The 15021-nt window shown below is 35.0% G+C and overlaps 2 protein-coding genes across 2 annotated transcripts in view; both read right to left on the bottom strand.

The window, feature by feature from the left end:
• Positions 1–14165, bottom strand: part of LOC132117310 (complement factor B-like) — a 41017-nt gene extending 26852 nt beyond the window's left edge. The window contains exons 1-18 of the mRNA XM_059526504.1: positions 14029–14165; positions 13641–13856; positions 13352–13537; positions 13059–13232; positions 12837–12920; positions 12520–12653; positions 11960–12104; positions 11597–11728; positions 11303–11395; positions 11005–11139; positions 10582–10676; positions 10302–10425; positions 10071–10209; positions 9895–9974; positions 9637–9746; positions 9108–9237; positions 8905–8954; positions 8557–8769 (exon numbers count right to left, since the gene is read on the bottom strand). Of these exons, the coding sequence (XP_059382487.1) occupies positions 8599–8769; positions 8905–8954; positions 9108–9237; positions 9637–9746; positions 9895–9974; positions 10071–10209; positions 10302–10425; positions 10582–10676; positions 11005–11139; positions 11303–11395; positions 11597–11728; positions 11960–12104; positions 12520–12653; positions 12837–12920; positions 13059–13232; positions 13352–13537; positions 13641–13856; positions 14029–14089 (2259 nt within the window). The 5' untranslated portion in view covers positions 14090–14165 and the 3' untranslated portion in view covers positions 8557–8598. The remainder of the gene's footprint in view (positions 1–8556; positions 8770–8904; positions 8955–9107; positions 9238–9636; positions 9747–9894; positions 9975–10070; positions 10210–10301; positions 10426–10581; positions 10677–11004; positions 11140–11302; positions 11396–11596; positions 11729–11959; positions 12105–12519; positions 12654–12836; positions 12921–13058; positions 13233–13351; positions 13538–13640; positions 13857–14028) is intronic.
• Positions 659–6569, bottom strand: LOC132117308 (complement factor B-like). The gene is made up of 18 exons (XM_059526503.1): positions 6413–6569; positions 5786–5974; positions 5513–5698; positions 5175–5348; positions 4993–5088; positions 4755–4888; positions 4454–4601; positions 4168–4299; positions 3915–4010; positions 3668–3805; positions 3405–3511; positions 3151–3283; positions 2923–3061; positions 2766–2845; positions 1623–1723; positions 1303–1432; positions 1102–1151; positions 659–942 (listed from the first exon to the last, which is right to left on the bottom strand). Exons 1-18 carry the CDS (start codon positions 6471–6473, stop codon positions 772–774), a joined length of 2265 nt encoding a protein of 754 aa, XP_059382486.1. The 5' UTR covers positions 6474–6569; the 3' UTR covers positions 659–771.
• Positions 14166–15021: the final 856 nt, after the last annotated feature.

Raw genomic sequence — 15021 nt, 5'->3', positions numbered from 1 at the left:
AAAATATAAATCATTTTATTGGTCTCCCCTGATTTCATGTCATCCCTCTTATACCCTCATCAATTTAATATAATTAATAATAACCTTTAATATAATCAAGATCTACAAGTAACACCCTTTCAAAGTGTACAGCATGTGCTTTTGTCAACCTGACTATTAGCTAGAAATTACTACATTTGTTTGAAATCGTCAAACTTGTTCCTGTCAACCTGTTATTTTTTAGGGTAACAGGTTTTGATTAAGTTTTTTTTTTTTTTTTTTTTTTAATTGGTATGTGGTCACCCTCCAAAACTGGTCACCGATTAGGCATCTTTAAAAGGCACCGATTTCATGGACCCTCAAGTAAAAAAAAAAAAAAAAAAATACTTAATTATAGTCATATTGTAATATTTGTAATATTTCACAATATTACTGTATTTTTTAATCAAATAAATGCTAAAGAGACTTATTTTACAAACATAGAAAAAAATAATAATTTTTGAATATATGTATCGTAAACCAAATTATTATTGTATAATACATACAAAACTTTATTTTGAACCCCACTCATGAAAAGTGCTGTTTATGATTGTATCGAACATGTTGATTAACCACATTTGATTACTTGCACTGGATAAAAAGTTAATTCTTAAAAAGATTAAAAAACATATACACTGCATTAATATGAAATTCCTTTTTTATTATTTCACAATATTTTTACTGTGTCACATTTCTTACAAATTCCAAAGCCATAAACAGAACAGAGAAACAGAATACTGTTAAACATAATGTTCACAGGAACGTAAGAGGGGTTCCCAATTTCTCATCTCCAAGGTAGCGTTTAAGGAATGTGCGTACTTCTGGACTGAAAAGATTTGTATGGTAATCTCTAGTGTGAGAATCAGATCTAGGGTTCCGGTTGTCTTTGCACACGTTCTTCACTCCCCAGCTGACGATACCCACCTGTTCAAGATTAGTCCGATATTATTAAAACAAAAATATCTCAAATTAGACATGAATAACAACAATTTAGTCTTCTGAAGAATGATGCATCTTATTTGAAATGGCTCAGTGTACTGTTAAAAGGAATCAGCAAATATGAGAAGTGATTCAAAAACACACCTGGACCATTCGATTGCCAGGAACCACAAAAGTGGCCCCACCAGAGTCACCTGTTGATGACATGCACAACATTCTGAGTTCAGGCCCTTTAGCAAATTCAATTTATTAAGAATAGGGATACTACGGATATGACATTTTATGATGATTCTAATAGTAGATTACTGCTAAATGTTATGTCCCCTTGCAAAAATCCCAACTCACCTTTGCAGGCGATATCATCTACAGTAGGTTCAATACCACCGCTGCACAGAAAATTATCCGTAACGATATCTTTAGCATTGTTTGCAGTAATTCCATCAGCTTTTTTGGCATCTTCAACACAAGCATCCCTCTGAAGAAAAGGGACAAAAGAACTTCAGAACTGTTGAGCAAAGCATGCATTTAATTAAGCTTTTCACTAACAAATTCATTACTATTTTGAGTGCCATTATTAAAATATCAAGCCCTGTTATGAAATCACACTAATGAAACCACAAATAAAAAGAATGCCAGACAGTGTCCACCATACAATATATCATTACCCATTTTCCCTGCTTGATTGTGATTTGTTTCTTCTTAATGCTTTGTCCGATGAGCGACATGAAAGAAGCTTTCACAGTTTCTGCACTCATTAGCTCTTCCTCTGTAAATAAAATATGTTGTATTTTAGCAATGCAAGTAGTTTTTTTATATAATATTTTGCCATGTCAAAATATTATATCAGCTGCTCTATTTAAAATGTTATTTTGACAATTTAGTTGATTGAATTCAATTGAATAACAGATAAAGCAGATTCCAAAGAGATTTATCTGAAAAGTAAGTATATTGTTTATAAACAGGCATATGAATATTTACATATGTAATTGCCCATATTTATTCATAGATTTCTCATAATAGCAACACTATGAATGTAACTGAATGATTTCACTCAATTAGGATTTAGGTATAGTGTTTAATTAGGCACACTTAAGACAACTCTGGGGGGGGGGCATCTTCTCCAAGGGTCTAATTTAATCTTTTTACTTGAAAATAAAATTATATTTTTTTACATTTGTCCACAAAACATTCATTAACAATTCAACCCCCAAAAGTTATATAATATCAGATCACTATATTCCAGAGACCTTGATGTTTTAACCTCCGTGACTAAATCTCATAAATGTTGATATTTACTTGAAATGACAATATTAAGAAGAGCACAGCTAATAATTAAAAAAATTGAAATGAGATTTTGTGCTGTCTATGGTTGTGACGAGTGGGGCGGGGCCGAGGGACATGGGAGCGAGGCCGGTGGAGTGATTGGAGATGAGCTACACCTGTTCGACCCGCCGGTCTCGAGGCCCACGGAGGAGATGGAAGGATATAAAACTGGAGCGACGACAGTGAAGAACGAGAGAGGACCAGGCCTGGGCTTTTAGTTGTGTTTTGGTTTTTATTTGCGCGCACCAGTCGTCCGCGAGGGGCTGGTGCGCTGTTTTGTGTTTATTTTGTATTATTAAAATGTGATTTGATTGTCCGCCGGTTCCCGCCTCCTTCTTCCCGACGATTAGGAAGTTTTATTCATTACAATGGTCAAACAAAAAAATTATGGTGGGACGGTCATCTTACCCCGTTTCACCCTATATTTATACATGTAACCAATACACATGCAATATTTCTGACAGACGTATCTGTTTGTAACTCACGTTGCTTTTTGCATGTTCCTTCTCTATCTGAAAGTCTCAGAGCTCCACTTGTTTCCTTGGTGCAGGGGATGCAGATTGGCCTGTAGAGACATACATCATACGCATTAATTCATGGCACAACTTTAACACTTTTTAGTAGACAAGCTACATTCCTCACCGAAGACCAATATCCATAATTAAAGGTTTCTCCAACTGAATAAGAGCCACGTCAAATTCATAATATTCAGGTATCCCCAATTTCTGTTTTGCTTCAATGTTATAGAGAGGATGAGGTATGTAATCTTTCACTTTTATTCCTAAGAAGAGAAAAGGAAACTCCACTGATGAGATTTACACCATTACGTGTAAAAATAATAATCATAATAATAATAATTCTCAACATTACCTTTAGTATCTGAACCCAAATCAACAGTTATTCTATCAGGTGTGTCACCAAACCGGAAGCAGTGAGCCGCTGTCAAGATAAAGCTTGAGGTGACTAATGACCCCATGCAATTTGAAATTTTTCCATTGTTGCGCTGCAAAATATTTCATTGAAAAGTTTAACAAAAAATGTTCAAAGAACTAACATGGTGATGCTAAGCCATTTATTTGTCCACATTTTAACCAGAAATAAGACTAAGATATGAAAATACCCACAGTCACACTAATCTTTGCCAACCAGGGGTATTGCTGACGTTTGTGGGAATCAGTGCCATCGTCGTAATCTCTGTACAGTCCACATAATGCTACACTGGAGCCCTCATCTGTTCAGGCAAGGAAAACAGGAGAAATGTATAGATTTCATATACTGACTTTGCTTTGCAATGGATGTGGAGGACAATAATTATCTTAAAATGATATTTTTACCCAGCCAACACTAAGTGCATGCTTCTAAATGGAAAACAGACGTAATGAAATACCAATCATGCTGTCAAATGTCTCCTGCAAATCATCCAAGTTCTTAAGCTTGAAGAAAAACTTCTCATTTCCCCTGTCAGTCTTCAAATCATTAATGTCCTCAGCATTCACATCATCTCCCATTCCAAACACATACAGGTCTGTACAAAAAAGGTATCAACAATAATTAAAAGAGAGAGAGAGAGAGAGAGAGAGAGAGAGAGAGAGAGAATTGAGCTGTATTTGAAAATCCTTTATCTTCTTTCTTACCAAGTTGTTCCTCCCCCTCTAAAGGAGTATTTTTTTTTACAAGCTCTTTGATCTGGTCCACCCATTGTCTCGGATTACCCCCCATGTTGGCCTGACCTAAAGAGTGAATAATAAAAGTGATGGTTTTTATTATTTTTTAACATCAAAGACAAACGGCACTTGAACAGATTCAGTGCTAACCACCCAGTATAAATCTTGCTATTATTGTTTTTTTATGATTCCCAATCAATATTGAAATAAACATCATCATTACCATCAGTGAACATGATGACGATTTGTTGGGTCTTCTTGAATTCCTCTTTATTCCTCATCTGCTCTATTTGCATACTTTCTAAAATGCTCTTATAAGCCTGGGCGATATTAGTTCCCGTTCGATCACCTTTACCTGTCAGTCACAAAACCATCGGGATTTTAAAATACGTCCTTAAATAAAGACAAGTTCTCAAATATTTCACTCTCAGACAGACCACACCAAACAAACACATTTACATGTTTGCCTTAAGAGTGACCTTTAAATCAGATCTAAACAAAACACTTACTGTTATATTCATAATCCTTCAGTTTTTTAAGAATTTCTAACAGATTATTTTTTTGCCCGCTCTTGAAGTCCCTCATGGAGACTATCCGTGCAACATCTGTGGCAAAAATCAGGATCTCATAGTTTGGGGAGACTTCGTAATAACTGATCTGTTGGTAATGATCATAAGGTCAAATTTTCATCAGGTTCACTAAGTTTCATTAGGAATAAGAGAAGAGAATCTAATGGGAAACTAATAGTGTGACAAAGAATAGATAGCCAAAGGGTGCGACTGTGTTATCAACATACTATTTATCTCATACCTTTTCTATAAGTGTTTTGATGACACCTTTTGCCTTTACGAAGTCCTCTTCGTCTATGCTGTCTGATACATCCAGAGCAATGTAGATATCAATCTTCCCTCCATTACCCACTCGTATTTTTTTCCCATACTGATCTGAAGACACAGGGAACAGGTTTTATACAAAGAAAGTAGAGGTAACCAGAAAACAAGATTCTGTCTTGCACAGGAAGAAGGCAGTGTGAGTTGCACAAGACTACCTGTTCCTTCATATTGTTGAGAAACCGCTAGATTTGACTTTAGAGAACTGCTGAAACCTTCTGATGCTTCCTCTGGGCTGTCGTATGTGAAATCAGCTGTATTTACACAACAACAACAACAACATTAGCCAAGCTGAATATGCACTGCATTGCACTCCAAACAAGTAAGATGAAAGGTTTACCGTAACATTCCGGCTCTGTTCCTGACCACTGGCCATTCTCCTGACACACTCGTTCTTTGGAACCAATTAGAGTCAATTTATTTTCACAGCGGTACGTGACTTTGTCGTCTATATTAAACATGTTGCCTGTTATTGAAGAGCCCGCGGGAACCCCAGGATCAGGACAGTGATCAGCTGTTTGAAAAAAGGAACAGACAATTGAAGCGAATGAAAAATTATGAAAAGCAAATTGTGGCTCAGTCTTTGCTCATTCTTCTAAAAGTGATGAAATTGTATATTTAATCTGTAGAGTATTCATGAACTAGGAAACTAACTGCATTAAAAGACTTCCCACTCACAGTTTCTTCCACAGACTGGTGTGCCTCCACTCCATTTCCCATTCGCCTGGCAAACTCGAGTCCCAGAGCCACGGAAATCGTAGCCAGACTGACATGAGTAGTTGGTTGTGTCATTCACAAAATACTGCCTCTGATATGGATACACGTCTCCATTTTTAAAACCACGTGGATCAGGACATGTGATTTCTGAGAAAAAGGATTTTTGTGTGTGTGTGAATAGCCTGTGTTGTGTTTTCAGTTATGAATAAGGGTATATTATCATGTTTTGCTTACTCTTGCACACTGGTTGTCTTCTTTTGGGCAACGGGTTCCATTTTCCTTTGATACAGCGACGGACCGTAATGGTTGGGTAATAGCCTTCTGAACAATCGTATCTTACAACGCTCCCATCTTTTGAGAAAGAATATCTCCCTCCACTAATACTGAGATTCTCATCTGGGCACGAAATAGAGGACGGAGCACCTATGAGAAAAATCAGAGGGCCAGATGAAAAAAAAAAAAAGTGTTGCAAGAGTGCACTGTAAAGAACCCTTTCTTTTTAAGTAAAATACAAATTAACATTACTTTGCAAAGTTTTATCAAATCAGTTGTGCACCTTTATTAAACAATTCACAAATTCAACAACTATAAAAGATGTATGATGCTTGAAACTTCAGACTGTATATAGTGTGTAGACATCACAATAAATTGTCCACAGACTAATGATGGACTTTGCTTTGGACTATATGACTACAGACTATAAATGTGAAATACTGCTGTTATAAAATGAAAATGAAAATGAATTGATAGTTTAAAGCATTAATGTGTTTGACGTTCCCTTAAATCAGCATTTCATTTAAAAAAGCAAAAACAGAACTTTCTATTTATATTTCTGGTTAAAGCCAAATCAAGAAGACATACCGGTTATGAGAGGACACAGTACAGCGAGCAGGAATAGATTCATCCATGGTTTACACTCCATTATGCTCTTGTCAGATTCACACAGCAAATGAAACAACGGCCAGAGAAGGACCCATATTTATAGAGCAAAGTAAACAAGAGGAAGTGACCATGGACATGCACTATTCTGTCAAATACCTTGTCAAGGTAAAACTCACTTGATTTTCTTCATAAATGGACCCTTAATTCAAACTGATTCTGAGAAATTCTTTATTTTTCCTTAAACTACGCTTAAAAAATGATAATTGTTTTTAGGTAGGTGGTTGCAAACAATTTATTTTAGCTACATTAAAAAAATGATGAAAGTTAGTCAACTAAACTTATTTAAATAAATTGATTGCAACCACTTACCTTACAAACATCAGGAAATTCAATAAATCTCTTTTTTTCTTCTCTTCCAGTTAAAGCAGGATGGGCCAATGGGTGTTGCCTGAAATTTAGTAGCGTGCTCTAGGGAAATTACATTACATTAGGCCAAAAGGTTATCTCAAATGAGTGTTGCAGTAATCTCCACCCCAAATTTCCATACAGTACTTCTCCTTTTAATGTTTCTATTTTTTCTGTGATGAAGAATCATTATGTTACTGGAAATGGTAAAGTATGCTTTTTAAAAAAAGATTCCCTATTTACTACTTTTTTCTTTTTTTTATGTATTTATTTATTTATTTTGTCCTGTAACTGTCATTCTGTTGCACTGTGGAAGCTTCTCGTAATCAAACTCCTTGTATGTGTAAACATACCTGGCAATAAAGCTCATTCTGATTCTGATAAAAGGACATTTATTATGTAATTCAGCATGCTGTAGAAGGAAGCAGATGGTGATTGACAGACATGGATTAAGAATGGATGAAATTAGATTAAGTAAAGGATTGGGGGGAAGAAAATAGAAAAATGAAATAAGTTTGGACTTAGAATGAAGCAGCATTGCATCAGGAGCTTTACTGTTACTATTGCTTGTATCACATAAAAAGTCAACATTTAATAAGAGAAAATTGACAGAATTTGACTTATTTAAAATAAATATTAATATGCATTATGCAGTGTTAATATTATCTTTGTTGTTTATAAAGTCCTTTTTTGTTTGTTGCTGTGCCAAAAAATATGCTGCAGTGTTTGATTCATTTATTTGTAAGTGTTGCATTGAGAAATAAAAAGTGCAGCACCAAAACCTATATGACGAAACCCTGCAAAACCCACTTTGTTGCAATCAGAAACTATTTGCGGAAAATGTTTTCTGTTTCTAAATTTGTTTTGTAATTTTTTTTTTTGACATACTTGTGTAAAAGGTCTTGTTTTGTTCTAATTCCTTTTCATGTGTTTATTATTTTCAATTAGATACAGAACTTCCACAGAATCATACACCAGTCTATTGATTTTCTAACTAATCTGGCATCCATGAGACGAGACAATGTGTCCCATTGAATCTAATATAAGTAACTTAAAGTTAATCATCTGCTGTAAACATTTTTGAATATGTGAAAGATTTGGTTTCCCAAGCTGAGTCACGGTTTCTCAGAAGGTTTCTTCCTTATCCTCTATAATTTTATTTCACTGTAACAATCAGTTTACTGGTAGTTAGAAACTATTTACAGGAACTGCGGGCAAAGAAAGAAAATCTAGTTTCATCAAGACTATGTATGTGTGCAGTTTCACGCACTGTTTAAGGATAATTATAGATGATGTTTTCAACATCCTCACATGTTTGCTCAGTACAAAAAATGCACAGAATGGCTTACGTACTGTGTGTTTGGAATATGTTAACATGACAATGGTTCTTGTCTGATCAATGCCATAGCTGTCATTTTCCATGACATTTTCCATATTCTCTCCATTATACTTCAGCCCCAAAACAGCAGGTTTAGTGACATACTGTTACTGTTACATACTGTTTATTACTTGCTTGTATTATTTTCAAGACAGATGGAAATAAGTTGTGAAATTGCAACAATAATGAAACTCCCCTGCCTGCCAGTGGTAGGATATTTAGTACATACAAAGACATAACATTAAATCAGTAAAACATGAAAGACAGTTGATAATAAGATGGATTATTTATTTCTTTTTAACAAAGACCAGCTATTTGACTTCAAATTGAATACTGATCAGTTTTCTCAGCCTGCACTCACAGTTTCAGGCTGCTAAAGCATTCACAAGAATGTAAGAGGGTTTCCTATACGGTCATTTTCTAGGTGTTCTTTGAGGAATGAGCGTATCTTCTCACTGAAAAGATTTGAATGGTAATCTCTGGAGATTGCATCCGAGGTGAATTTCTTTGATCCCTTGCAGATGTCCTTCACTCCCCAGCTTATGATACCAACCTATCAAAGATTTTACAGATATCAAAAAAGTTCTCTCAAATCAGTCTTTAGTTTCACCCTGTTATATGTAACACATTACAGAGACATTACAGCCACATCATCAATACAGTTTTCAAAAGAAAACAGAAATCTCACCTGAATCACTCGACCTTTTTTATTCACATAAGAGGCCCCACCTGACTCTCCTGTTATAAAATGCAATGCAGACACAAGAAACTTTATGAGAATTGCATACATTTTTCAGATCTCTAATAATTGAATTTTTATCAATAAAATTTGTATGACCTAAACAGTAGATTAGACCCAAATACAAGCTGCTGTCATGCTTGCAAACATACCTTTGCAGGCAACATCATCTGTTTTTGGTTCAATACCACCACTGCACAGAAAATTATCTGTAACTGCTTCCCTTGCATTTTCCACCTTGATTCCTTTTGCTTTTTTTGCATCTTCAACACAAGCATCTCGCTAGAGAAAAAGTAAAACAATAAATGTTCTTATCTTGATGGTGATGACTAAATATATATATTTTTTTAATTCATAAGAGATTCAAATAATATGTTTTCTGATGTTTTTACCATATTTAATGTTAACTGCTTAAATGAAACCCAAGAGCTGGAAAACGCTGGTGCATGAATGATTGCGTTAATTAATGGCACTTTAAAGGCCCCATGAAATCAAAGTTAAAGTGTTGTTGCTTTTAATTGGTTTATATGGTTGAGTAAATCTAAATTTTGACAATTTGAGAATATTTTACTTTAAAATGCTATGAGGTCTGACATCTTTAATGAATAAACTGCCTCTGCATAAATAAATCTAAATTAAGCTTTTCAAACTACACATAATTAGAAATGAGAAAAAAATTACATGTTTTCCAAGCTTGAATATGATGTTTTTTATAATTTTTGGACTATGGTCACTTTCCATATCAGACGTGAAAGCAGCTTCCACAAGCTCATTGCCCATTAGTATTTCCTCTGTAACGAATGCATAAAGAAGAAACTTTGATATTTTATGTTTGATATGTTTCATTGCAAAAAAGCAATGTCACGTGTTTAATATGTACATTTAATTTACGTTTCATACGTTCTTATATGCATGCAGGATGTCTGACAGGGACCTTACCATGTTTTCTGCACGTCCCTTCACTTTCTGAAAGTTTCAGAGCTCCATTGGTTTCTTTGGTGCATGGGATGCAGATCGGTCTGTAGAGAAATGCACATGATGTTATTTAATTAGTTCTGATTTTTTTCATATTCTTACTAAAGTAACATCACATGATGAAGATCTTTCCTCCTCACCGTAGAGTAGAACTGATACCAACAGGTTTGTCCAGCTGTATAAGAGCTACATCAAATTCATAATATTCCTGTATTCCCATATCCTGTTTTGCAGTGAGGTTATAGCAAGGATGAATTACATATTTTTTTACTTTATAAGCTGCAAATGAAATATACATTTCATTAATAAAATTTACCCTGTAACATTTAGTTTAATTTTTGATTTGAAAATATGGACATATCAGGATATACTCTTTTCTTTTTCCAGTTGAACTGTTATCTTATCAGCCGAGTCTCCGTCTTTGAAGCAGTGAGCCGCTGTCAAGATGTAACTTGAGGTGACTAATGAACCCATGCAATTGGAACCTTTTGCACGCTACATGAAGAGCAGAGAAGACTGATGTTCATATAGCTCCCGTGATTCAACTCTTTAGCCATAACATGCACGTCTCTTCTTCTTTTGGGAAAAAAACGTTCCTTTAACTAAGGTAACTGACTCTATATAATAAAATGATAAAAAGGTTCTGCTCACAGCAATATTAATCTGTGCCAACCAGGGAAATGCACGGCGTTTATTTTTCAAGCCTTCCCACACAATCCCACACAATCCCACACTGGTGCTCTCATCTGTGTAAGGAAGCAGGTACACAAGAATTGAATCACTCATTACATACATGTGGTTCCTTTCATTTTTGCCATTAATTTTTCTGGAAGTGTAAATTCTGTCAACATATATTCCAAACCTACATAACCATGTGTTTTTTTTTTCTACTTTCTTTTTACAGATCCATCCAAACAATCGTGTTATTGTAATTTTTAAATGCCTTTTTTTTCTTTCCTTTTTTTTTGTTTTACATTCATTTCTCTTTTTGTGTTCCACATAAAACATCAATAACATGAAGGTGATTAAATAATAACAGAAATGTCACTTTTGGGTGAAGTATAGATACAGTACCAATCATATCTTCAAACATCTGCTGAACCTCTGTTAAGTCTTGAAGCTTAAAGAAATATTTCTCTTGGTCCCTGTTTGACACTAAGCCATTTACATCTTCTTGATTTACGTCTCCAACTCCAAATGCATAAAGATCTGGAACGAGAGGACAGATCCATATCAATATGAAAGCAATGATAAAGACCTCTAAACAAATATGTGTATTTTCTGCTGCCCCTGATGTTACTGCTTGATAATGAAACACACTTTTACAGTTTTATTTAAAATATATTTATGATTAATACATTTTATTGCTCACCGAGTTTCTTCTCTAGGTTTGGATCATTTTTGGTGACAAGACGTTTGATCTGGTCTACTTTAGGTTTGGGACTACCCCCCATGTTTGCGTGACCTATGAAGTGAGATGAGATAAATCACAGTGAATATTTGCTTCTAAGTTGATTTCTATTCTAATTTGTAATACTGTGCATGGGTATTTTATTAATATATTAATTTATTTGTTCTGATAAAGAACTTAAACTGAGTAAGCGCAAAATAAGAAAAGTACATATGCATATATGCAAATTGTATGTAAATATTGATAAGACTGTACCATCACTGAACAATATGATGATGTGCTGCGTCTCCCTGAAGGCTGTTGCATTGTTGAACTCCTCTATTTTCATGCTCTCTTCAATGTCTGTATAGACTTTGGCAATGTTGGTACCTGTTTTATCGCCTTTCTCTGTTCAGAATATTACAGTTAGCAGAGAAACATTTTTTTAACAGAATGTAAGATTTGTTTCATTTTTACTATTACACTGGACAAAAATAAATAAATTTTTTCAAGTTAGACTTTCATGCACTATTTTTGATTAGTACAGTACATTATTCTGTAATAACAATCTCAAAAAAATCTAATTGTTGCCATGTATACAATTAGACTCAAAAAGAGACATTCAAACAGAATACTTACTGTCATACGTAAAATCGTCCAACTCTTTAAAAATATCCGATAGGGTTGGTCTTTGCCTTTTAAAGTTATTCATTTTGATTATTGGTGTAACATCTGTAGCAAACATCAGGATCTCATAGTTTGGGGAGACCGGGTAATAACTGATCTTTTGGGAAAGAGCATTGAGAATTCAAAGCTGGAAACAACACCCTTCCAACACTCAACTGCATTTCAGTGCAGATAATGTTTCCATGATGTGAAACAGGATTTTCAATGAGAGGCAGCAAGTATGCAATGGATTGTGAGAGAACCTCCTGAAACACACTAATGCTCATATTGGAGGTTTCTGACAATGGTTAGGAGGTTGAAAGTCAAGTTCACTGTTGAGAGCATCTCAGTGTATCACAATGGTATTTTTTTCTTTTAAAATATTTGTATATATATTATAACAGAAACTTTAACATCGCAATTAACAAAAATTAACAGCAACACTGCTTTTAGATTTTAGGAAAGGCTGCATTATACATCAGTAGCCTAAACTTCACTTACAGCAACCTCTGAGCATTCAACAATCGACATACCTTTTCTAAAAGCATTTTAATGGTGGTTTTTGCATTGTCAAAATCCTTCTCCTCTATGCTGTCAGATGCATCCACAGCAATGTAAATATCAAGTTTTCCACCTTGATCCAACGTTATTTTCTTACCCTGCTGCTCTAAAGACAGAAGGAAAACAGAATTCATGTTTAAATGTGTTGAGGTTATTTTGTCTCTTTTTCTGAGCATGGCAACTATTACTGAAAATTTTCAAAAAGGTGTGTGTATGTGTGTGCTTGTTTATGTGGATTTTGAGGACACATAAAAACCAGCCTGTGTGTGATTACTGCTTCAAGTGGTACCTTCTGTTTCAACTGCTAGATTTGACTTCAGAGAACTGCTGAAAGCTTCTGACGCTTCCTCTGGGGTGTCGTATGTGAAATCAGCTATACAGTATTAACACAACAACAACAACAACATTATAGGTTCAATATCCCGAAAAGCTACTTTTTATTAGCTAAATTTTTGAGAAAACAAGTACTACAAAACCCATGGTTTTAAATTCCGATGTAACTATGACTCACCGTAACACTGTGGCTCTGTTCCTGACCACTGGCCACCATCCTGACACACTCGCACTTTGGAGCCAATCAGGGTCAATGGACTCTCACAGCTGTACGTGACTTTGTCATCTATGTTAAAGATGTTCCCTGTTCGACTGCTACCAGGAGGAACACCAGGATCAGGACAGTGATCAGCTGTGAGACAGTAACAAATGGACAAATGGAAGTTACATTTGAAACTCCATTTCAGTTTAAATCAGACTATGGGAAGTGCTGTGTGTTTATTTATTGATGAAGTACTAGAGAGTACTCACAGTCACGTCCACAAACTGGTGTGCTTCCATTCCACTTCCCATTAGGCTTGCAAACACGAACTGCTGAGCCACGGAACGTATAATCAGAATTACATGAGTAGGTGGTTGTGTCATTTATATAGTACTTCTCTTTATACGGAATCACCTCTCCATTCTCAAAAACACGAGGATTGGGACACGTGATCTCTAGAATAAATGCAGGAATAAACGCATACTTTATAATATAATACAAGTAAGCTCAGCATTTATTCATGACATAATCAAACTAAATAATACCTTGTTTACTTACTTTTGCACTCTGGGTTTTTTTTTATTTTAGTCTTTGAGATCCAGTGTTCACCTAGACAAAAACGTGAATGAACCGATGGGTAATATCCATTCGGACAGATGTATCTTAGAAGACTCCCATGTGAATAGTTGTTAGAAAGAACAAAGGTCCCTCCAATAATGTTTAGGTTCCCTTTGGGACACGAACCGTCTCTAACGGACATCGAGGATGGAGCACCTGTAGTGAAAACAGCCAGATCATTGGAGGAGGCCACAAAAATATGACAGAAGAGACTTTTGTCAATAGTTGCAGATTTATTACCATAAAAAAAGAAAAAAAAGAAACAAGCCAAAATAGCTTTGTCTATATATTTTAATTTGCATTTATTTTAATAAGCAAAAAGACCTACCTGCAATAAGAGGACATATCATTGCAAGTGTTAACCATTTCAGCCACTGCTTACACTCCATGCTGTTTATTCCAAGTCTTCAGCAGAGATTAAAAAAAACACAGGCAACTGGACAGGGGGACATTTTTATAGTGAGGTCAGCAGGAGGATTTTATTAACATTCAGTGGTCAATGTTTAACCTCAAGTCAAATAAAGAAAATCAATTTCCCGGCACACACAACAAAATAATTACCACCATTATATATTTAACAATAGAAAAAAAGAAAAAAACCTAAATTATAACTTTCGTAGATTCTGTTTTTATTTTTTGCATTAACATTTAGATGTAGAAAACAGCTGAATTGTAAGGAGAACAGTTGCACAGAATATTTCTTTTTAGGGTTAATAATTTGATCATGGGTCCAGAGAGCAACTCAAACTCAAGGGGTCATTTGAAAACAATTTTATTACTGTATCAAACAATTCACCCTCCTTTTTAAAATTTCTGGAATTACACATTACACATTACAACAAAGGCTGAATAAATGTTTTGATACTGTAAGAATTACAGAATTCCCCTCACCCATCCTGTCTTTCACCCAGCTCACTCAGAATGGTCAATAGTAGAATATAATGTTCTACATGAAAGCAAGTGATATTTACACTCATGTTTGGTGTCATTTGAATTCTCTCAGGGTGATGGGTCCAATAGTCTCAATTTCACAAGAAGTAAACTAAAAGGTAATATATCCTAAGTATTGAGAGATATTTTGCATATTGTAGAGGTTGTGCCATTTCCCAGTGTCTTTCATGCAAAATGCCTTTTGTCCCAAGAGGTGATAACGCTACATGATCAATGCAAATTCCAGTTGTTAATTCATGTCTCCATCTCGGGGAATGTTTGTCTTTGTCTACTTTAGGATATGTTGCAAAAGGATCAGGGCGATTCTGTAGCCAGAATAAGCACATAGCATGAAGTGTGTCCACAAAAGTAAAGTAAAGAGTTAACTAGA

Source organism: Carassius carassius, chromosome 36 (genome assembly GCF_963082965.1).
Source record: "Carassius carassius chromosome 36, fCarCar2.1, whole genome shotgun sequence".
In the NCBI taxonomy this organism is placed as follows: Eukaryota; Metazoa; Chordata; class Actinopteri; order Cypriniformes; family Cyprinidae; genus Carassius; species Carassius carassius.
The sequence above is the reverse complement of the archived record's forward strand: the minus strand, read 5'-3'. Positions and strand labels throughout refer to the sequence as shown.